Source organism: Anarhichas minor, unplaced genomic scaffold, assembly GCF_050575085.1.
Source record: "Anarhichas minor isolate MPS153535 unplaced genomic scaffold, ASM5057508v1 ptg000024l, whole genome shotgun sequence".
NCBI lineage: Eukaryota > Metazoa > Chordata > Actinopteri > Perciformes > Anarhichadidae > Anarhichas > Anarhichas minor.
In genome coordinates this window covers 15,580,423-15,604,702 of record NW_027466470.1, presented here as the reverse complement: position 1 = coordinate 15,604,702, position 24,280 = coordinate 15,580,423, and the positions used below count along the sequence as shown (strand labels likewise).

Below are 24,280 nucleotides of genomic sequence, written 5' to 3'. Positions count from 1 at the left end.
CTTTGTTAAGTTTTATTAATATATAAGTCATATATATGTTGCTCCTGACTGCACAGTCTAATTCTGTGGGCATGATTTATGGTCGAAAGCGGGAAAGCCCACCCACTTAGAAACACAGCAGCTTGGTTACGGCAGTTGAATTGTATCCTGATCAGAGGTGGCAGACACGGCCATGTTTACACTAGTTTCTGTTCACACATATCGTATGTGTGTCTTTGCCTGCATCTTTCACATTGTTCTTTGCCACCGTAGTCACATAAGAAAAAGATTATAGATTACCAATAATAAAAAATTTAAAAAGCCATTTTCAACCTCCCTCTGAAATCCGAATTGTATCAAACTGTACCAAACAACCACGGGGATAGAAACAATTTGCTATATATAAGTGCTATATGAGTGCAGACAGTCCATCCATCATACCGGAGCATTATTGGATGACAATATAGTCACTATAGCGTCTCGTGTATTTTCAAATTCTACATGGTGCTTCAATACTAAAGTCCAATAGTCTGAGCCTCAGTTAGATCATCTTCACCATGTTCAACGCGCTGCCGTCATTTTTATGGATGAGGCCACTTGTCAGCAGTGCCGCAGAGTAACCTATCTCAGAAACAGATCAGTTCTATATTGCATGGCTTTGCCCCCAAATCTCCCAAGTCTTTGCTTTGATCCAGCCAGAGGTCTTGATCCTCTCTGTAAGGCATGAAACTGCACTGCTGTGAAGACACCTGTCTACACGACACCTTTATATTCAATTGCTCTTTTGATGCCAGCTGACAAGAGACTTGTTATTCGGCTTCCAAAAGTCCAATCATTTCTTTCAATGCTTCCTCTCCATTGGTCCCTTCACACAGATCCACACACACCAGCTCTGGTAGTCAATGTCATTGAATTTATGAGCCATTGTAAGTCTAACACACCCATTCTTCACACTGTCAAACACTTACGAACTCCAATCAAGATGTCTAAGGTCTGATGAAAGAATGTTTATACTCCTCCAGCAGAAAGGTACTTTTGCCAACCAAAACAGAGCTTTACTTTTGCTGGCAGAACCTGGCCGCCTGGCATTTCTTATGAATTTTACAATACATGGAAACGTAGAAGGTCACCTTTCAGATGCTCTCAAGCCTCTGACATCTCTCTGCTATGGGGGTAAAAGACATTACAGAGGGAATGATTTTGCCCTCCTAGCTGGTGGTCTTGGAATAGCCACTTCAGGCGCTTACAGCCCAAACCAACTGAGAGCCAAAAAAATTGTTTTTTTCTTGCTTGACAACCATATAATTGTACAAGTACAGTGATTTGAAGAAAACGAAATGTTGCCTACTAACCCAGAGAATAAAAGACAGTTGATGCTATCAGGTTTACAAATACCACTATCTGTTATACAAGCTACATTGATGCAATTAGTCATTTTTGATTTAATTCAAGCCTTTACAGATTTTCCGGCCTGCTTCGTGATGTTGCTCTTTATAGAGGAAGCACGGCCTGCAGCTTGTCATGTGTTAATATTTATCCAAGAACGCATCCGCTCAAGGCTCCAAAATAATGGGGATTGTTTATTAAGAACGCTTAAATGGAATCTGCTGCGATTGTTAAATTTCTTTTCTATAAAAAAAAACTTTTTAGAACCGTGCCCCGCTGAACCATAAAAGAAGCGCACTGTTTTATACATGTACTTCCTTAAAGCAAAATAGTTTCATTGTTAGTGGTGTCAGGGGAGAGGAGATGTGTCTGGTGTTTCAGAAGATTGAAGAGTAGGATTTCAGTCAGACATGAGGTTTAGACTCAGTATGAAGGACCACGCTCCTTTGGTGGGCGATGAGAAAGAGACTCATAGAATGACACTGCCACCTGTTGGTTCTTAAGTAGTACTACAGGGGTTTAACTTTGCAAGTCCCAAGCATGAATTGACTCCTCCTGCTGTAGTCAAAGCTGCCAAAGGGTACAACTGGTATCCCATCACTGTTGTAACCATATCTAGGCTGTGGTCGAAAAGTACTTTTTGCTTAGGAAGGTTCCTAGCTGAGTGAAATGACCCGGAAGTATCTAAGTGGCCGCCATGATAAGAGCTGTTCGAACTCTCTCTGTGAAAATGATTGGTTAAGTTACGTGACGTTCGTAGCTGACAAGCTAGCTAACGTTACCGGGTGCCTCTGCTCTATTACCGGGAGCCTCTGCTCTATTACCGGGAGCCTCTGCTCTATTACCGGGAGCCTCTGCTCTATTACCGGCAGCTTATAACATCACATGTTTGTTAATAGTAGAAGTTGGTTTAGAGATTTATTTTTATAGTATTTGTTTCATGTTATGTTGGTATTTGATGTTTGATCAAAATGTGTGAAAGACGCTAAATACATTTTATGAACATCTTTTTATTTGGGTCATAGGAGAGCCTTCTGAACCCCTTATTGCTCCATCGAGGACAGCAGAACGATTGACGTTGAACTTGCACACTTGCAGGTTATCAATTTTGTCACTGAGCTCTCTCAGAATTTGAGTAATGGGGAATGTGTTCTTTCGGCTGCCTACAAATTTGAATGACAGACCTATCAGTAACTGTGATATGACAAGATGACCTCGTCATATCATAATTTCATTTTGACATTGTGCAATGACTCAAATTTTTGTCAGTATGTATCTGACAGTACTCTACTTCTGTTTGCTGCAAAGTAAAAACACAAATGTAACTTGAAGTTATTTTCTATGTAGTTCCTTATTTTGTTATCACCTGTGCCTCTCCAGTGTTGGTGAGTTCCATATGATCATTTTGAAATAAACTACAGCAGTGTTATAAATTCATTAAGTTCCCACATTGTTTCCCCCTTATTCATTAACGTTATTCATTAACGTCACATCTTGTTCCCTTGCACCTACATGTATGTATCATTACGTTCTGTACTGGTTAACAATCAGTAAAAATTTAAATTATTTATGATTTAGTTTGAATTAAATTGGGAAGAATTATGCTGCGCGTTGCGGGCCATAATCTAAACCTTTCCCCATTTTATTTATATTAGCATGTAATATTATGATTATCAATACTTAACAGTACTAACAGTAATGCCTTTGAGTCAAATTAAAATCTAAAATATATTAAATTATCACTTGCACAAGGGGCGGGGGGACGTAACCATACTCACTGGGTCTCGGACTCACTGGGGTGCTGAGAGTGTTCAGTGGTCTGTGGTGGGTCTGGGTCTTCCTGGGATGATGGGTTGGTTGACCTCTCAGCTGCCCCATGAGTGAGACAAAAACACAGAGGAGTCCTGTCCTGTGAAACACAAACAGAAAGAGATTAATACTTTAAACTCAACTATCAACTGTCACAAAGGAAGCTGTTTATAAAGCCTGCATTTATCGGGCTAAGAGATTCCATGGCGATGTGTTTTAGTTGCGCTTTTTGTAGTCCTTCTTCGTTGTAGTTTCGCCATGGCAGACCTACGTCAGTGACTTCCGCCGTCGCATCATAATTACGTGCTTAGTGAAAGTGTAGTCGGATTCTCCAAACACCACGGTTATCTTTTCCTAGATCCTCATGCATTCTGCTTCACATCTTTCCTTAACCCCATAACGTTTTCCATAAAGGTCAAGGAAAAGTGGTTAGGAACAGACGCAGCCTTAATCTTGCAATCAAGTGTCAGTATCAGTATACATTTATGATAATCACATATCGAACCACTTTGTCCTGAAGTGGTCTTTCAAACTCATGATCATACTTATAATTTCTTCAAATGGGATATCTACCTTCTTGATTATCCATCATCTGAAATGTCAAACTATAACAAAGCAAAAATAATCACATAAACTGACTGCAACATTGGTCGGAAAATATGTTTATAGTGATACACAAAACCAGCAGGTTTGTTTCCATGTCACACTCCTGGTCGATAGGTGGCGATATTTCCCGTGTGCCATCATTCTTCTTCTGTGGTTCTGCATCACGACAACATTCAATATGGCGGCCCACAGGATAACATGTTTAGGGTTAAATGCCCTTTATTCTACTGTCGGCGCCCCAAAGCAGGTACGTTACTTTTTGTAACGCTATATTTGAGGTTTGAATGTTTTCAATAAGACTGTATCGCAGATTGATGAGGATGGAGAAAGCAACGTTTTCAGTATTAGCTTGTGGTGTTGCTAGCTTTCCGACATTAGCTTCGTAGCTAATGCTAACGTTAGTTAACCTGATTAGTAACGGACGCCTTTTGTATTGTATTGCATTAACTAACACTACCTACCTATTTAGAAGTGTGCTTATAAGTTCAGAAATAAGTCATCCATTAGTTGACTAATCGACAAAGAGGAGGCAGCCGACAGTGTGGATGAATCCAAACGATCGACCTTGTGATCACAAGAACATGTTTGGTAGGGATCTATTAGTTTTCCCTGCATAAAATTAGCTGTCGATAACAACTGCTGTACCGCTGTGTGCAGGCCCTGAGGAGCTGCTGGGGGGCGGTGGAGCAGGTGAGGAGTTACTACGTCGACTGGAGGATGCTCAGGGACGTGAAGAGAAGACAGATGGCTTTTGACTATGCTGATGAGAGGTTACGGATCAATGCACTGAGGAAGAACACCATTCTACCCAAAGAGCTTCAGGTACAACGCAATATTTCTACTCAAACTGCCAGATTTAAAAAAAAGTGTTTAATAGTACTGAGCAATAATTCAATGTTAGCATTCATTAACTTTAACCATGATACAATATTTAGTGATCGTTGTGGGAGATGATTCATGAAAACCAACATCCAAGACGATTCCTAAACTAAACATGTTTTGCAGGAGGTGGCGGATAAAGAAATTGCAGCATTACCAAGAGACAGCTGTCCAGTGAGAATACGCAACAGGTGTGTGATGACATCCAGACCCCGGGGGGTGAAGCGGAGGTGGCGACTGAGCCGAATTTTCTTCCGTCACTTGGCTGACTACAACCAGATGTCCGGGATTCTGAGGGCAAGGTGGTGACTGGGCGTCCGTTGGACTCTACAGTCGGATTGTATTATATAAAAAAAAAACAGACTTCTCAGAAGAGTACATTTCCATGTAACTTGAGATCGCCATGGATGAATAAATATTGTACATAACTAACCCTGTTCCCCCGTCTTGTTTTGATGCAGTTGATGAAACAACTAGCCATATAAATATGGTCAAGGAAAAACATATTTTCTTCTACCTTCAGAAGTGAGTTTTCTCACTGTTGACTGAGAGTCACCTAAAATCAAAGCCATGTGTCCTGCAACATCGCAGTAGTTTATCTTAGCTAAGCTCAATGACTCAAGGTGAGTTGTACAGTGACGTTACGTAATATCACATTATGTAATGTCACTTTAGACACAGGAACAACTAAAGCTCTATATCTTTTCCAACATCTTTTCCATTTGTCTTGACCAGTCAGAGGGTAAGAAGAATTGGTTTTACAGATGTAATGTAGACTATTGGATGATGCATCCCCTTTGTTCCTCTCTCCTGATCGCTTCATTGTTCCTCTGGTTTATATCACACTTTACCTTCTGCTCCACCAGTATCCCATCTTTCCCCTAAATCTACCACTACCCATGCAGCTCACAGCTCTTGGTTCCAACAAGTGTCTGTGGAAGTTTCCATACTCCCACACACTTAGTCGCCGGAGAAAGAGCCACATCAAGTGGGCTTAGCTGTCTGCGTGGGTTTCTGTTTACCCAGCCTGCCTGTCTGTGGACGTCCAACATAGCTCACACATCGTCACCCCACCGTCCACCTGACTCGCTCACTAAAAACAGAGTTTCAATCAAGCAAGAAATCCCCACACCAGCACACAGGAAGTTTTCCAGCATGTAGGGCAGCCTATATGGCATTGTGTTTTTTTCTTACTTTATAATGTATAATAATGTATATACTTTATAATGCTTTCTCCATTTAAGGGCACCCACTAGGGCACTTAATCATGCTTTCCCCATTGGAAGTTGCACCCGAGAGGGCACTTAATCATGTTATTCATTTTTTATGTTTCATTTTAATCTGGCCCTAAATCCCTAATTCATCTTTGCTCTGCACATTTTAATTTGGGGTTGTCACAATACATTATTTTTGGCAGGTAAATTAATATAGTTATTAATAGTTCAGGTTCAGGTAAATTAATATAGTTTGATAGTTCAGGTTCAATGAGGAAATTGACATGTTTGTCTAAAGTTTCTCATCGTCTTGATCCCCATATTAGTAAGTGTCCTGAAAGTGAGCATTTATTTTAAATATCGGAAACATATCCTTTAAAAGTCTTTAGGTATTTTATCATACCTGCCAACAGCGCCTATAAACACTGGTAAGAGCCATTTTAATATGTCATTGTATGTATCGGGTTAAGGGGTTTAGGACTGTGACATGATACAGTAATAAGCTGACAGCTTCTTGTTATATTACATGACATTGACTCTGATGTCAGCACTAATCATTTAAACAATACGTGACCACGTCCAGCTCCAACAAGAGGTATATATTTTCACTTTTGGCTGCAACTGCAGTCTAAATATGTAGCAGTCCAAAAATAAATACATTTCCACAAATAAAAATAAAGGTGCTGCTTAAATGGGATGCATATCACTCGACATGTTGTACAGAGTAGTAGCTTTCTAAAATAATGTTAAAAAAAACAAGCACAGAGGCGGAGGGACTATCCCAGTAAATGATGGAATGAATGGTATTCTCACATTTATTCACAGAGGTAAGTGTTGTTTTAGGAAACACTGTCCCCTAGTGGGGACATGTTTACTTCTTTATATTTATCAGACAGAAAAATGCATTTTCAAGCTTTCATTTAAAAGAACATTTATCGAGAAAATGTATTTTAATTTGTATATTTTATGGATGCCAACACTTCGGTCTAATAGGTGGCGGTAGTGCACCCGTAGGCTGGCTTGACAACCGCCATTATTCAAAAAGAAGAAGAAGAACCATATCCGGTGAAGGGTGAAAAGTACTGCAGCAGACTAGTAACGCTACACAAACACATTTCTGAACCTAACGAATTTAACTGACAAAGGATAAATGGATATATCCGAACAGGTAAACGGAACGTTTTTATTCAGTTTAGTGTAATTAAGCCAACAGGACCAAGCTAGGGTTTGTATGAGTTCATTGAATTTAGCTGTAGGGTGAACTGACGTTATGTGACATGCTTCTACTAAAAGCAATGCTACGCTAGCTAACTTGGCGAATTAGCAAGCAACTGCTAACCACCAAAGTCTGTTATTGTTTCCAATTTTAGTTAAGAAGTATGTACATTTGTATCTACAACTCAACGTTTTTTAATGGCGTACTCTCCAAAGAAATATCAATGCCTATTCATGTCTGTCTGTATGTATCTGTAGCTAGCTTGCTAGCAGTAAGCTAGCTTTGACTGCAGTTTACATTCTGCAAATAAAGCTGAGTTAGTTTCGGTTAGCTTGCTTTTCTTGACTTTACGCCACCATCTAAGTTGCTTCAGCATCCCTCATGTGCAGTGATGGGGTGATCGGTCCTCTTCCAGTAAACTGATTTTACAAGCAAAAATAAATAACTACATAATTCGTATTTTCTCTGATAGGTGATATTCTTAATGTCGCTTGAGTGTACAGTATTTATTTCCCAGCTACAGGGTGATTTGCATTAGAAAGGACTGGGCAAAAAGAGGAAAAACACTACCATAGGGCTACCCCAATATATCATTTTTTATTTTTTATCCCTGACCAGTAACAACAAATATACCTTACATATTCTAAATATAACAAAGTGACATTCAAGCAACACTTGTACAACATTGAAGCAAATATTTAGTATTTAAACTTGAGATAATGTTGTGACGTGTTGATCAACAAATGGAGCACATTTTACGCATTATTTAATATCGTGTTCCATCAAATTGTTTTTAATTGGTCTAATTCTTTCTCCAATACAGATCAACCAGTTGGAGGCCGATTTCGTGGAGCTGGGGTCACTCTTGGAGAAGGCGGAGAGAAAAAGAGTGCAGGAGGTGCTAAAGCAGGAGCAGAAGAAGGTGGAGAAGGAGCTCGCAGTCAAGCGACAACAAAAGGAGAAACAAGCCAAGAGAGACGCAGACCCATCTGCTGCCTCTAAAGCAGCATACACAGTCAAGATCAACAACTATGGTAGGGTGCCATTGTTTAGTAAGACTACCAGTCGTGTGTGAGAAAGTACAACTGTTTAGATGTGTGCAAGAGCTGAAAAGCATTTGAAAATAATGTTCGCACTTTTGCCTCTTCTATGCAGCCTGGGACCAGTCAGAGAAATTCATCAAAATATACCTCACGTTGAAGGATGTGCACAAAATTCCATCAGACAACGTGGAGGTCAACTTTACAGAAAGGTACGGTGATAATTAGCATATTTACATGAATCATGTGCCACCACCCGCACAATGAATTGAATTGTGTTTGCTCGTCCTCTCTTTTGCAGGTCTTTTTCTGTGTTGGTAAAGGATCTTGATGGGAAAAACCATCAGATGACGATCCTCAACCTGTTATATCCAGTCGATGAAAAGGACAGCTATAAAAAGGTGGACAAAGCTTATTCATCCTTTAAAGGAATACACTGTATTTTGATAGAAAGTGGCACGAGTTTTGGATTTTATCAGTCAAAAAGTTGAAGCTGGAAATAGGTCAGATTTATTAATAATATTTAAGGCATAACTAGCAACCCAGCAACAAAGAAACATGGGTTTCTAGTAGTCCCTTGTTTTACCAACTGCTGCATTCAGGCTTAGTGCTGACTTACATTTGACCCGTTGTTCACTCTGCTTACCTCTGGGGAAAACAGAGCAGCAGAGTCCTGTTGGCTTCTGAAAGGCCTTTTAACCATCTTTCCTCCCATCAACAGATAAAAACAGACATGATCCTGGTCATGTGCAAGAAGCAGACAACAAAGAAGTGGGACTGTCTAACAACGGTGGAAAAGCAGTCTAAAGAGAAAGAGTAAGTTCAAATAAATAAGGAATATTAATTCATATTAGTTAAAGTAACTTGCACAAAGCAGGGATCTTAAGTGACATATGGCCACTACAAGCTTCCACCGAATTAATTTGTACAAGGTGATTAGTACCACCACTACTTCTATTGATGCCAATGTGTTGTCAGTAACTAAGGACACAATGGCGTGAGCAGAAAAAAACACCATAATGTCTTTTATTTTCTAACTATTTGTACACTTTCCAGTATTCTCATACACATACGCTCTAACACATTGCAGTGCAGTACCATGTCTTTGAGCCAGGTGTCACTGTACTCCATACCACATGGTGAGGATGAGAATCCCAGCTATTCGTATCAAGACATATAAACTGTTATCCTATTGTCTCTCAACAGTAAACCCAATGTTGACGAGAACGCAGACCCCAGCGACGGTCTGATGAACATGCTGAAGAAGATTTACACGGAGGGCGATGACGAGATGAAGAGAACCATCAACAAAGCCTGGTCAGAGTCCCAGGAGAAGAAAGTTCGAGGAGGAGAAGGAGGAGGAGGAGAAGACATGATGGACCTCTGAGCTCCACAAGCAGCACCAAGGGAGAGCTGCCAGGGATGCATTTGACATGACTTGAATATTAAATATTATGAGTCCAATATATGAATCATATTTCGACAAAATCTCGAAATTCTGTGTACAGCTCATGAATAAAGTTTTGGGATTAATATCTAAACCCAGGATGGCCTAGTTTTGGCCCCGCTTTGAAATGTCATGGAACGTAATGCAGAATGCTATCAATAAATTGCATGGAAAACATCTGTACAAACATAAGGGCGGTGGCTACCAGGTGGCTACCTTAACACAACAAGAAACTGCGTCGGTCACTTTGTTTGGTAATGTCAGATTGAATGTGTCAAAGGACCACAATGCAGTTGTTTTTCTTGAGATTAATGTCTGTGAGTAAGTCATAGTTTAAATTGGACCGGGGATTATTAAATACCTGAGACATGTTCTGTAAAGTCACATCTTCATATCGTTCCTGTGCAGCTAAACTGAGCTGAAAATGTTTCCATGTGTACATTTGCCAAAGTCGTGCTCATATTCCTTTAATGAAGTCAACCAGAGGGCTCTTCTGACTTCTTTTAACGTCTTCATATCAGGCCTTTTTTTTTTTTAAATTGTCATTCCATAAATAGCTCAAATGATAGCTGCAAAGAGAATACTGCTCAAGTGTAGTAACTCACATTACTACACAGGTCTGTGTTTGACATTTACTGTATTTCACCCATTCCTGTCGCATAGCGTAATGCTCTGAAACACTTAGTAATTCCTTCATGTGACTTGCATTTTCATTGTATGGACAGTTTACCACTATATTTACAGCAGCACTGTTGAACTTGCTTGTTTCCCACGTGTTAATTCTGTTGCTTATTTTACCTCTGCTTTTATTCTAGTCTTACGTGTATTGTTGCCGGCCCTCAGGTTCTTCATGACGTTCTCACAAATACAGATCTTGAACTGACTCTGCTTTGCCTTTGTTTATCTTCTGGTTTGGAGTGTTTTAACCAACCATTTCTTAGACTTGTCTGGCCCAGTATTCATGTTGTCATCATGTCTTCAAGAAGTGTAATTTGCGTTGTCATAATTTAGATATGCCTTCACAGGCCTGCCTGCACACAGAAAAACGTGGCATTTTATTTGAAGACAGTGACGACTTGGTCTTAAGTTGAACCTTTTTTCTATTTTTATAAAGTAAGATGAGCAACGGTCACCTGGATTATTGTTTGTGCAGCACAGCTTTTGATTGGTGGCCTGTCTTGCTTTAAAAACAGTCAAAGTACAATGTGTAGACTGTTGAATAATGGGAGTTTTGAGTAATGTACACAATCAGTTCTGCAGAATTTTGTCCACCAGGTGGCAGCAGCGATGAGTAGTTCACACTTGTTACTTTGAGTGTTTCACACTCATACACACACACAGAGACGGGGTAAATCTAACCCAAGATTTATTGAAAATGTGTGCTTTTATTTTGTAGTATTCTGAGGATTTTGGAAAAAAAAAAAAAATTGCTCCTCAGAAGTTTTTTTTTTTAAATTATAAGACTCATGGCAACATTTCACAAATTGGAATTAATTTGTGGTATGTGGTGAACAGGAAATCACCATTCACAATTCCTCTTATTGAGCAGATGTCTCACTAGGATAATATTACATGACACGCTTGGTGAGTTATTCACTTGGACACGTTTCTTAACACAATCACCCTTATACAATGAAACGGTCACAGTAGGTTGAGTAAAATGAGAATGTGGTGTTAGAATAAACAATATTCTTAAAGTGACCATCATCGCATCAGAGTTTAAACATGACGAACATGGAAACCCCCAAACCCCCCCCCCCCCCTGCTCGGGTTACAGCGTGTCATTGGCCTCTCGGCAGCTTTACGCGCGACATCAAAGTGTAACAGATTTTTTTATGGAGATTTGATCTGATCAAATCGTCTGGACTTTCTCCACCAGTGCACCACCTCGCCCCGCCCCCTGTCCCGTGACGTCGCTGCTCGCCTATATATAGCCTGCAGAGCTCAGACACTCCAGATGGATAGAGTTGGACGAGGCGGACGCATCATTACGCACCAGACCAACCACTGAGAAAAATACGCGAAAGGAATATATATCTATATATACATATACACGAACTGGTTCTTTCCACCGCTGTGTTTAATGGATACCGGTTGTTTCACCGCGGCGCAGCGCATTTCGTGCCACGCCATGAATGCGGATTTATTTAAGCCCGCTCCGGAGCGTGGACCCCAACAGTCCGCTGCCCCGGTGAAAACCAGCAGGAATAAACCCGAACAGATCAAACCGGAGCTGGCTCAGGTGGTGACTGACTCCAAAACGGGAAGGTCGTACAGTAAAGGGAAGCTTTTGGGAAAGGTACGGAGCTTTTTTTTTTTAATGTGCCTTAGTCTCGCGTCACCGAAGGTGTGTTGTCATCTGAGGTGAACGAACTGGTCTTGCATGTTTATAAACGAGTCGCTGCTTGAGGTCTATATGCGGAAGCTGTCTATGATTTATAAAAATGAATTATTAGCCGTTTTCCAGATATGACAACCATGCGGGGAACATGACCTCGTGGTGGATGTGACCAATCTCCCCCTGCTGTGCGCGTCATTACTGGGTGAATCAGGCGCAAGGTGTGCCCACCTCCCGAGCACACACAATCATGATTGGCAACACCTTTAAAAAAAAAAAAAAAAAGTCGATTAGAAGAATCGTTATTCACAAGAATCTCATTTTTAAATGACTGCTCAGACGACTGTTCCACCAATGACACGTCTGCGCGGCTGCTCCGCGGCTCCTCTTCCTACAATACCGCCGCTGTAATCATGTTTGAGACCGCACCTATGTGCGATGTATGAATGGAGGCGGATGTACCAACATGTTGCTGGTCATCGATATGCTCCGTCGGGCTGCCAGCCAAGTTTTTTTTTTTTTTGTTTTTTTTTTTTTTTGGACATTTTTATTTTCTTCCGCTGCCTGCCGCAGAGCTGGAAACGTCTCCGTCAGTTTCACGGTTAATGAATGCAGCAGCTCCGTCTGCCTCAACCCTCATGTCCTCAAGCATAATATGTAGTCTTGATTGCATCTGGAATCTGTGAATGAACACGACATTAGGGGGTTGATGATGATGATGATGATCTGTTTTCTAGAAGCATGTCGGAGCACACTAGGCAACAAAAGATGCTCGTCAGTTTCTCATCTTGATTTATGAAATGATGCATCTTACATTCTGTCCCGGATCGGTTATTTTCTCTCTCATTGATTACCTTTGCCTCCACACCAACCTTTGCTTGGCTAAAGCATTTTGATTGCAGCACAGCTATTGATCCGCTGATCAAAAACAGGCAGATTATTTATGGCCAATGCAGGTTTTCAACCTGCTGCTTTTCTCAACTGATCATCCTTGTTTTGCCCCCCCCCCCCCTATAGGGTGGCTTCGCTCGATGCTACGAGATGACGGACATCTCCAGCAACAAAATGTATGCCGTGAAGGTGATTCCACAGAGCAGAGTGTCCAAACCACACCAAAGGGACAAGGTACGTGATCACGCTTGTTCGTGCCTTGCGTGAGCTCAATCCAACACCTGGATTCTGTTTTTGTTAGGCTTGAAATGTGCACACAAACTGACGAGGTTTGTCAAATCTTAACAGATCACGAATGAGATCGAGCTCCACAAAACCCTGTCGCACAAGCATGTGGTGAAATTCTCTCATCATTTTGAAGACCAAGACAACATCTACATCTTCCTCGAGCTCTGCAGTCGGAAGGTGAGACTACAGGAATTTCAAAAAAAAAAAAGAACAGTCTGCACAGCTTATGTGTTTTGCTTGCTGAAATGCAGCTTGCCTTGTAACTCTCCTCCATGGCACAATAGACTATATACACAGTTTTTATTTGACTCAAGATAAGCTGAAAGCCTAATCATTATTGATAATTGCTTGTGTGTGCTGTATGTGCAGCAGTGTCGTACAGTCTCACTGATTCACTCCTTGCTCTGTCCCCTGCAGTCCCTGGCACACATCTGGAAGGCGAGACACACGCTCACAGAGCCAGAAGTGCGATATTACCTCAGACAGATCATATCCGGCCTCAAGTACATCCACAGCAGAGGGATCCTGCACCGAGACCTCAAACTAGGTATGTGAACGTGGTTGGCGCACAACAAGCATCCCAGGAATCTGCTGTGACTTTAGGGGGCAGGCACATGTTAACTGCGGAATGCTGACCGGACAAATGTTTTTTTTGTCTCTTTCAGGCAACTTCTTTGTCAACGAGAACATGGACCTGCGTCTGGGAGACTTTGGCCTCGCCGCCAAACTGGAGACAGTCGAGATGAGGAAAAAGTACGCATTTTTAATTACTTAACTACCACTATTTAAAATACTTCAGTATTTTTCTAATTAAGGTTTAGAAAGAATAATATTTTTGGGATAATTTATACCCGAATTTGAGTTACTATACATAAACACAACATCCGAAAAACCTGAACACTGCAGTCTTAGCCATTTTCTAGGCTTGTGCAATGCACATTGACCTAAAACCATTACGTCGGTTACCCAGCGCATTCCTCCTACCACAACTTTCCCCTCAGTAAGTACCCAACTAAACCGGTTTCCAAGTGGCAGTTGAATGTAGCGCTTAGAGCAGAGTTTCGATACAAGTTTGACACCTTCCTGTGGAATGACTGCTGCAGAAAAAAAAAAAACAATGCCTCAACCACTACTTCCTTGTCTGCATGATGCATCTACAGAGCAGAAGGCCCTTTGAAGCATTACATATATCCTGTAATTTTCTTTTTCTCAGAACAATCTGTGGGACTCCCAACTACTTGGCCCCCGAGGTGCTCAACAGACAGGGCCACGGCACAGAGTCCGACGTTTGGTCCCTCGGATGCGTCATGTGAGTTATTTTTGTCCAGTCATGTGTACAATGAACAATTTTATTTAGTTGAACATGTTTTGCTTAGCTTCATCTCAGTCAGTGTGGGAATGAGGACGTGGTGCCCAACCACTACAGTTGTTTTTTTAACTCTGAATCATCGTTTTCTATCTCGAGTTGACAATGGTTGCCTTGCTGTATCCCGTTCAGGTACACGCTGATGTGCGGAAACCCTCCTTTCGAGACTCTCGACCTGAAGGAGACCTACAAGTGTATAAAGGACGTTCGGTACAACTTGCCGGCCTCGCTCTCCCCCGCGGCACAGAAACTCATCTCAGGCATCCTGCAGAAAAACCCCAGCGACAGACTCTCACTGGATCAAATCCTCAACCATGAATTCTTCACCAAAGTATGTAAAAGTCTTCTTTTTTTTTTTTTTTTCCAAGTCTGTTTAAAGAAACAATGATGGGATTTGGGGCTTTTGTTCATTAATGGACATGTTTGCCATTAGCTAAAAGATCATAATGCCTTTTTGTTTTTGGGAGTAAGGACAATGGTGCTTGAAACTAGAACAGCAAATCTCTTGCTCGATGTATCATGTTGTCCCTCTTCCATCGTCCTCATCCTCTCTGCCTTTTTTTTTTTCTTCTTCCTCCTCCAGGGTTTCACCCCTGATAAGCTTCCACCCAGCAGCTGTGTGATGGTGCCAGAGCTCCACCCCCCCAGCCCTGCCAAGAAATTCTTCACTAAAATAGCAAAGAGCTTCTTTGGCAAGAAGAAGGCAAAAGGTAATGTAGCACAGCAGTCAAGTGACTGACCACATAGAAGATTATCTCATCTCTTTTGCAAGTCATCGGTTAGTTACGCATGTGACTATGCAACTCCTGTCACCTCGGCAATGTGGTTTTGTCTCACGAGAACTGAAGTTTGAACTGAAGAACCGGAATGTTGTCGGTTTCGGGTTTCCTTCAGGCATGTCAAAGAAGTGCTGTAGGTGTTAACAACATCATTGTTGTGACTACAATGCAAAAATCTTGTGTTTGCAGTGGAGAAGATCCCATGCGAGGAAAAAGATGACAAAGACATTTCCAAGCTGGTGTCTGGCATTGTTAAATGTTCCATCAACAGGCAGATCAGCTACATGACAGTGGGACCCAATGAGGTACATATTTCTTCTTTTTTTCCCCCTAGTATCTTAAAACTTTTCTCGGCAAAATCCATCCTTACCCTTTCATCTCTACTACATGTAATTAATCTTACCACAAACTGTCTTGTATTCGTTTTTAAAACGACTGACTGAATGCCACAGCAGCAGGAAGCTCTGCTGGCCAGTCCCTAACGGACCGGTCTAGTAGCTATTTATAAAGCCCAATAGGAAATGCATTGATGATGGGCCTGTGCTGAGAAAACGGGTTGCCGTCAAGGAGCACAAGCTCATTAAAGTAGACGTCAAAAGAATCTTGTTTACCGTTTTATTTTTAAAAATATATTTATTTTAAATGCATATGTTTGCAGGAAAAACTTGACATGCCAACAGATTGCCACCATAATATAAAAAAACAACAACCCCGTGTGTTAATGTGACATTAGACGGTACACATCCAACTTGCAGCATACTTCAAAAGCACACAAGTAAACCGTTCCTAAAAATAGTTGCGTGGCAGTAAGATGCAAAAGATGAACGCCTTTAAAGCCAGTGATGTGTCTATATATACAGGTGCTGGTCTTATAATTAGAATATCATCAAAAAGTTGCTTTATTTCACTAATTCCATTCAAAAAGTGAAACTTGTCTATTATATTCATTCATTACACACAGACTGATATATTTCAAATGTTTATTTCTTTTAATTTTGATGATTATAACTGACAACTAAGGAAAATCCCAAATTCAGTATCTCAGAAAATTAGAATATTGTGAAAAGGTTCAATATTGAAGAGACCTGGTGCCACACTCTAATCAGCTAATTAACTCAAAACACCTGCAAAGGCCTTTAAATGGTCTCTCAGTCTAGTTCTGTAGGCTACACAATCATGGGGAAGACTGCTGACTTGACAGTTGTCCAAAAGACGACCATTGACACCTTGCACAAGGAGGGCAAGACACAAAAGGTCATTGCAAAAGAGGCTGGCTGTTCACAGAGCTCTGTGTCCAAGCACATTAATAGAGAGGCGAAGGGAAGGAAAAGATGTGGTAGAAAAAAAGTGTACAAGCAATAGGGATAACCGCACCCTGGAGAGGATTGTGAAACAAAACCGATTCAAAAATGTGGGGGAGATTCAGAAAGAGTGGACTGCAGCTGGAGTCAGTGCTTCAAGAACCACTACGCACAGACGTATGCAAGACATGGGTTTCAGCTGTCGCATTCCTTGTGTCAAGCCACTCTTGAACAACAGACGGCGTCGGAAGCGTCTCGCCTGGGCTAAAGACAAAAAGGACTGGACTGCTGCTGAGCGGTCCAAAATTATGTTCTCTGATGAAAGTAAATTTTGCATTTCCTTTGGAAATCAGGGTCCCAGAGTCTGGAGGAAGAGAGGAGAGACACACAATCCACGTTGCTTGAGGTCCAGCGTAAAGTTTCCACACTCAGTGATGGTTTGGGGTGCCATGTCATCTGCTGGTGTTGGTCCACTGTGTTTTCTGAGGTCCAAGGTCAACGCAGCCGTATACCAGGAAGTTTTAGAGCACTTCATGCTTCCTGCTGCTGACCAACTTTATGGAGATGCAGATTTCATTTTCCAACAGGACTTGGCACCTGCACACAGTGCCAGAGCAACCAGTACCTGGTTTAAGGACCATGGTATCGCTGTTCTTAATTGGCCAGCAAACTCGCCTGACCTTAACCCCATAGAAAATCTATGGGGTATTGTGAAGAGGATGATGCGAAATGCCAGACCCAACAATGCAGAAGAGCTGAAGGCCACTATCGGAGCAACCTGGGCTCTCATAACACCTGAGCAGTGCCACAGACTGATTGACTCCACGCCGTATTGCTGCAGTAATTCAGGCAAAAGGAGCCCCAACTAAGTATTGAGTGCTGTACATGCTCATACTTTTCATGTTCATACTTTTCAGTTGGCCAAGATTTCTAAAAATCCTTTCTTTGTATTGGTCTTAAGTAATATTCTAATTTTCTGAGATACTGAATTTGGGATTTTCCTTCGTTGTCAGTTATAATCATCAAAATTAAAAGAAATAAACATTTGAAATATATCAGTCTGTGTGTAATGAATGAATATAATAGACAAGTTTCACTTTTTGAATGGAATTAGTGAAATAAATCAACTTTTTGATGATATTCTAATTATATGACCATCACGTGTGTATCTCTCTCTATAGAGATCTCTCTCTCTCTCTCTCTCTATAGAGATCTCTCTCTCTCTATAGATATGACATGTTTTTTTTTTTTTTTAGACCCACAAGCACTAACTGAACGTGTTGACAGACTGCCTCGTGGTTTTTCTTAACTCTGTGGTTACCTTGACATGTCATTTTTTTTCCCCTCTGCTCTTACCAATTAAATCATATCTTTTTTTTTTTTTTTTTTTTTGTTTGTTTGTTGCTGCTCAGGTGCCCTCTCCTATTGGTCAGGTGGTCAGCTCCGTGCCGCTAGAACCGACTCCTGCTGAGGAGGAATCCAGGAAGTCGATCTCGCGTTCCTTCAAGGGTACCACGGCTAGCAGCACAGAACGTAGGCCCCCCCAAATACTTTAAATGCACGTTCTATATATTTCATTGCATATTAATTCCTTTTGTCTTTATTTGAGCAATGTTTTTAAAGTACTACTTTTTTCTCTCCAGCATGTGAGGACGTTCTGACCCCTGCAACTGTGTCTGAATCGGCCTTGAAAGTTCTCAACAGCTGCCTGGCTACCATGCCTGCAGGTAGGACTTTTGATTAAAAGCATAATAATCATATTACTCATGTTTGGTGAATCAGCTCGACGTGTCTAACAATAAATGGAAATGTTGAAATGGAAAATTTCATCCATATAGATAATGGATTAAGCTACAGAGCCACAAAACGGTACGCCAAACAATGCTGCTGCTTCCTCTAACATGAACTCTTTCTTTCTGTTGCCTTAAATTACACATGATGCACGTCATTCAAGTTTAATCCACCACATCTTCTCTGAGCCTCAGCTATTTCCTCACAGCCTCTGAATATCTGCTGACTCATGTAGCCTGGAGCACCTTTAAGCCTAACTAGCTTCTTAACATGTCTAGCATCTTTTTTTTTTTTTTTTTTTTTTTTTTTTTTTTTTGTAAAACCTTTTGTAAACCTAACTTTTTGTGTCATCTATTTAATTTGGATAGGTATTGGCATGCTGTGAAATTGTTCCATACTCCTTAACACTTTTATCTCGTCTCTCTGCAGCCACTAGAAACCCGCCCTGTCTGTCCAGGCCCCAGTCCTTCCTGTGGGTGACTAAATGGGTGGACTACTCCAACAAATATGGTTTTGGCTACCAGCTCTCGAACCAAAGCATCGGCGTACTCTTCAATGAGGGAACACGACTTAGTCTTTGTGACCAACGCAAGTAAGTACTCGTAAACACTTGTGCTTAAAACTACTTTATGACTGGACTTGGCCAAGAGATTTAATCTTTTTGATGGGGGATCATTAATTCAAATTAATTATTTATTTTTTGTAACACTTTCACTTTCCCTCTAACCAGGACAGTCCACTACTGCATTCCCAACAACAAACTCTTCACGTTCCCTGCCAACGCTCTACCTGAGCAACTTCGCAACCAGAAACAAATTGTGGACCTCATGGCCAACTACATGGAGCAAAACCTTATGGAGGTATGAGCGAAGCGGCTTGGTTTTCAGCTAGAAGACTGCAGCCATTATGTTTTTATTTTTTATTAATCGGATACTAAATGACTGCATGCTTTCAATTTCCTAATGAATCGTTTGTATATTCTGCGAGAAGAAAAAGCCCTTTTAAACAAATTTTTCTAGCTTTTCAAAGCGGTCTAAGATGTCCTGTATAACGTGACATCCTGTGATCTAAACTAAATGTGTTCTGTCCTCTTCAGGGTGGAGATCTGCATTGTGAGGATCAAGTATCCGGTTGTCCTCCTCTGCTGCTCCAGTGGGTGAAGACGGACCATGCTCTTGTCATGCTCTTCAACAATGGCACATTACAGGTTCGAAAAAGCTCATTAATTCTAGTCCTAGATGGATTTTAAAATGCATAAATAAATCGAGTAATGCAACACTGTCGACCAAGTTGGGAGAGAAGTAATTTACCCACTTTGGTAACACTCGTGCTGGATTGCGGACCTCTTCTTCTTACATGCTGTTTTTAAATCCCTTCCAGGTTAACTTCTACGCAGACCACACCAAGATCATCCTGTGCAAGTCGTCTGATGACTCCTATCTGCTCACCTACATCAGCCGGGAGCGCGTCTCGTGCACGTACCTCCTCAGCATGCTGAATGAGATGGGCTGCACCGCTGAGCTGAGACACCGGCTGCGATACGTGGTCCAGCTTCTCCAGCACCATGCCGATGCCTGAGGGCCCAGCTCAGTGCCTCCCAGGCTGCCCGATCGGCAGATGCCTTTGAGGCGATCTGACCGGTTAACACTTCTTCCTAGGCAGCCTGACTGGTTGATCAAATTTCTCAAGGCAGCGCCGGGGATGAGCCGACGCCTGTTCAGTTAACGGATGGAAGGCTGCTCAGAGGAGTTGAGCAAATATTATTATTTATTTTTTTTTTTTTTTTTGAACTGGTGCTTAGGCAGCTGATTTTCAGATTGATTGACCTTGATAAACATCAAGCAGTCGGGAAGTTCTGCTTCGAGGTTCTGTGCCTGTCCAGCTTATGCCTCAAAGGTATCCACCCGGAAGGTATTGATACCTAATATAAGAGACTCCTACCTGGCCTGAAGTGATGGATCCCTCACAGGCAGATGCCTAAATGAACACCCCAAAACTCCAAATACCTTCCCTCACTCACTCAAAACCACCGCTTCATGGCTGGATCTTTCAAAGCTACCAACCAGACCTGCAGCTTTCAGCTCCCCCTGATGGCCTATAATCCAGGCATGGTTTGTCAAAGGTATCTAAACACTAAAATTGTCTTATTTGCTTGCAACAGAACAAGGATAATCTTGCCGCTGGAATTCTTTTTAGGCTGTTTTCCAAAAGTGTTTTAGCTGCAAGGTCATTTACGCCGTTTACTTTCATTGAAACTGATCTTACAGCAGAGTTGCTTTGGGAAGAGCTGGGGTTTGATTGGTGAGAGAGAGACCCCTCTTACCCTTGGTTGTTTCTGGCCTGTTCGGACTATGGTGCACACATTCATTTTTTTTTTCTAAATAAATGAGCCAACAATAGGATCACACTACGATCTTGACCTTTTCATGCACAAAAGACATTCCTGGCCTTATTTGACGATGGTTCGGAAAAGGTTACCGCCTCTTCCGATCCAACATCGCATTGTCTTTTTTTGTTGTAGTTGGAAGCAAATTTCACTGATGTGGTACACAGCATATTAAAGGGGCTATGGGAGCAACACAATTTTGCACTTTTTTTTTTTTTTTTTTTGTAAATGCATCTGGAAAGTGAAACCTTTGACTACCACTTGTTATATTTTAGTAGTTTTTAACTAGATACCAAAAGGCATTCTTTGGTTTTTAAAATTATTCAGTTTTAAATTCACAATACCGTCATTGAATGTGTGTGCAACACGTGCTGGTAAATAAAACTGTTGGTTGGAGAGGGGGGGGAGGGGATAAAAGTGCCTTTCTGAGGGATGTCTGTATAGTGCAATAACAACCCTTTGTGAATGTCAAGCTGGATACAAACGAGATACGAGAGATGGTTTTTACAGGTGGGATTTACTTTTGTACTTTGAGCAAAGTTTAGAAGTAATTCCAATAGCACTACACTCTCACTACCTGGTATAAGCTTTTAGAACAACTGGCATCATAAGTATATATCGCAGTAATATCTACTAAGGGAAAAAATAAAACATTGTACTCTGTTGTACTGTAATCCTTATCGGTTTACATTGCTTTCTCAACCCAGAGTTGTATCCTAAAAACTGTGACCTGGAATGCAAGTATTACGTACATGTGTTCAAAAACCCAACATTGTGAAAGCCATCTGCCAATTCAGAAGAGTCTTTATTTTTTGGCACATAATGTCCTGTTTATTTATTTTTTTATTTATACTCGTTTTTTATTTATTGTGTAAATGTTACGGTCTTGACACAAGGAAATGTTCAATTCCGATCACCTTTTGTATGTAACATATTTGGGGGGGAAATGGGACAAATAAAGTTGATTGAAAATGAACTTATTTTGCAGTTATTGTTGCTCAGTGAAACATTTCTGCTGTAGTGTTTCATTTCCCAGGAGATTAGGAATTTTAAGATAAAATTCACTTTTCATCCCATTTGGTCCAAAAAGATAGTATTGCCATAAAAATAATTGTCATTGGTATATGCCTCCCTGATGGCTTACACCGCTGCCAGATGTACTAGACAGGGCTGTCCTCTCAGCCCATTACTTTGTTTGAGCCTCTCGCAGTGACTGTAAAGCTCTTCAGCCACGTTTAAAGTTAGACACGGACACTATGCAGATGACATTCTTTTGTTTATAGACAGCTGGCATGATCTGCCCCTTATTTGTATCACTAAAATCAACTCCATTAAAATGTCCTTCCCTGACGTCTATCATCCACTATTCTATGAATGTCTTGGCAAGTATCTTGACCCTTAACTGAAGTGAAAGCATCTACGAGATCAACTCGACACAGCAGGAAGCACAGGAAAGAAATTTGAGAAGTGACGGTGCAGATTTTTTTTTATTACAAACTAGTGAGGCTTTCTATCATTGGTTTTATTGTCATTCTGGGGGAGAGAAAAGGCTGAAATATGATAAAACAAGCATACAACACAAGGAATACTCCTGTGATTTCACATAAACACTCATTTGGACATGAACGAACATACACAAAAATGACTCGGACACATATGGCACAAATGCACAAAACTCACACACATGCAGCCTAGCTCCCTGCCATACTTGTTAGACTAGCAGTGCTCAGTCTAACCATGAACACGGTCAGAGAGAAAATGCTGCCTCGATACTGGCTTGTTTTGGCTCGTGTTAGTGTACACAAAAGGAAACGACCGACTGTATATAGACGGGACTCACTCGGCAGCTACTCTATGAAACTGGGAGTGAAATGGCGTCAAACTTCCCTCCTGATTGCATGCTGGAAACAGCCAGAGACCACAAGGCTCCCTCACTGTGACGCCGAGGCCAAAATCTGCTGATTTCACATCTTTAATTGCAACGCGAGACAGTCACTTTCCTCCACTCACACTCCTCTTGCCTCAGAGGTGTATATTAGAATCTCTGTCTAAAGTCTTTTTAAATTTGAGATAATGTTGACGTCACAGAGAGATGAGCAGATGCAGAAAGAGATGTGTGCCGTGCTGATTTGTGCCCATGTTAGAGAGATGGAGAGGAAAGCGTCGGTGTTAAAAGACGGAAATGAACCGTTATCTCTTCACTGGCGTTTTCTCTTCATCAGCTCACGCTGGCAGATACAAATAGAGGAGGGAAGCTTGCTGTATTCTGAATGTATTCACAAGTCTGCCTCATTATCTTCTTTTTGACTCTGCACTGTGTGTTTCCTCAGAACTGCAGTCATCGTGGTCCAAAATCAAGCAATGTCGCTGTGCTCCAAAGTATCAGCAACCTTTAAATTGAGTATGTTATCATGCAGATAGTATCAGACAGCAAACGATTGAAAGTAGCATCCAGTTTGTAATAAACTGGAACACGAGAGATCGTATCAATGTTTGGACTTCTGCTCACGTCTCCAGACAAACTATTGTTAGGCCTACATGTGAAAATAGTTTTAAAGGATTAATAACCTGTGAAATATCCCTTTTTTACAAAACGATGTAATGCATGAGCAGTGCATCCTATATTCGGTTTATGAAAGCTCCGACATGTGTTGCCCTTTCCAGGAGAAGCCCACAGATTCGCAGGAAGTAATGTGTTTTAAGCGTCAAGCTTGGCAAGATCTCAGCATGGAGAGGAGATATCATGAGCATATATTGCCATTCAAGTTGACCACTTCATTAATAATGTTTATACGAATTGTGCTTGTTTAAAGCACAGTGTATGAAGTCAAAACAAAAAGATACTGAAAATATAAAATCTGACATTTGTTATTGCAATGGGCTCTGGGATACATCCTGGAAATATACTGCATCGCCTCCACAGTACACAGTATCAATACGCTCTTTGGATACACAACAGGAACTTCAGCATTAAATCGTTTGCTCAACAACATACCTACTGTAATGGCAATACGCCAACTCACTTCAGCAACATGCTTTCTCAGCTCTTTCTTTCTTTCCCTTTTTAGTCTGATCAAATCATCATGTCTGCAAATAACAAAATCATGATTGACAGAGTTGAGTGGGTCATCAATTACTACCGATGAGCGATTCAAATTCAGCTTTCAAAATCAGTTTATCTAAATCAGGTCACTTTGGTGTGAGACTGTGACATGACAGGACATGTCTGGATCGGCCTGGTGACACTCAATGGCTCTGTTTGAGCAGAAGTTGAATGCAATGGTTACCTTAACCAGTAATGAAGCAGCAATCTTTAAAACATGATGATAAAAGTGTTATATATGTGGATAATTACTAGAATGAAAAGTTACCAAAGATGGAAAAATCCCTCACTCTTTCTTTAGTGATGTTGTGTGTGTGTGTGTGTGTGTGTGTGTGTGTATGTGTGAGATAGAGAGAAAAGTATTCACACAGTAATTAACCTCCTAATTAAAATGTAGTGCTAACTATAAGATGTGTTATTATATTTTTCACACATTTACAAAATGATAATTCCCCCTAACG

General features: G+C 41.1%; 3 protein-coding genes across 3 annotated transcripts; all 3 read left to right on the top strand.

Moving 5' to 3' along the window:
- The first annotated feature begins 3,927 nt into the window (after window positions 1-3,927).
- On the top strand, window positions 3,928-5,091 carry mrps14 (mitochondrial ribosomal protein S14). Its single transcript, XM_076097918.1, has 3 exons — window positions 3,928-4,027; window positions 4,438-4,602; window positions 4,786-5,091. Exons 1-3 carry the CDS (start codon window positions 3,959-3,961, stop codon window positions 4,966-4,968), a joined length of 417 nt encoding a protein of 138 aa, XP_075954033.1. The 5' UTR covers window positions 3,928-3,958; the 3' UTR covers window positions 4,969-5,091.
- A 1,831-nt stretch (window positions 5,092-6,922) lies between these two features.
- cacybp (calcyclin binding protein) lies at window positions 6,923-10,459 on the top strand. The gene is made up of 6 exons (XM_076098239.1): window positions 6,923-7,041; window positions 7,913-8,123; window positions 8,245-8,341; window positions 8,431-8,530; window positions 8,851-8,945; window positions 9,336-10,459. Exons 1-6 carry the CDS (start codon window positions 7,024-7,026, stop codon window positions 9,514-9,516), a joined length of 702 nt encoding a protein of 233 aa, XP_075954354.1. The 5' UTR covers window positions 6,923-7,023; the 3' UTR covers window positions 9,517-10,459.
- Window positions 10,460-11,548: 1,089 nt separating this feature from the next.
- Window positions 11,549-21,692, top strand: plk3 (polo-like kinase 3 (Drosophila)). Its single transcript, XM_076098441.1, has 15 exons — window positions 11,549-11,875; window positions 12,932-13,039; window positions 13,154-13,270; window positions 13,511-13,640; window positions 13,759-13,846; window positions 14,307-14,402; window positions 14,592-14,790; window positions 15,043-15,169; window positions 15,428-15,543; window positions 17,952-18,072; window positions 18,183-18,266; window positions 18,760-18,922; window positions 19,061-19,190; window positions 19,427-19,537; window positions 19,711-21,692. Exons 1-15 carry the CDS (start codon window positions 11,660-11,662, stop codon window positions 19,906-19,908), a joined length of 2,004 nt encoding a protein of 667 aa, XP_075954556.1. The 5' UTR covers window positions 11,549-11,659; the 3' UTR covers window positions 19,909-21,692.
- Window positions 21,693-24,280: the final 2,588 nt, after the last annotated feature.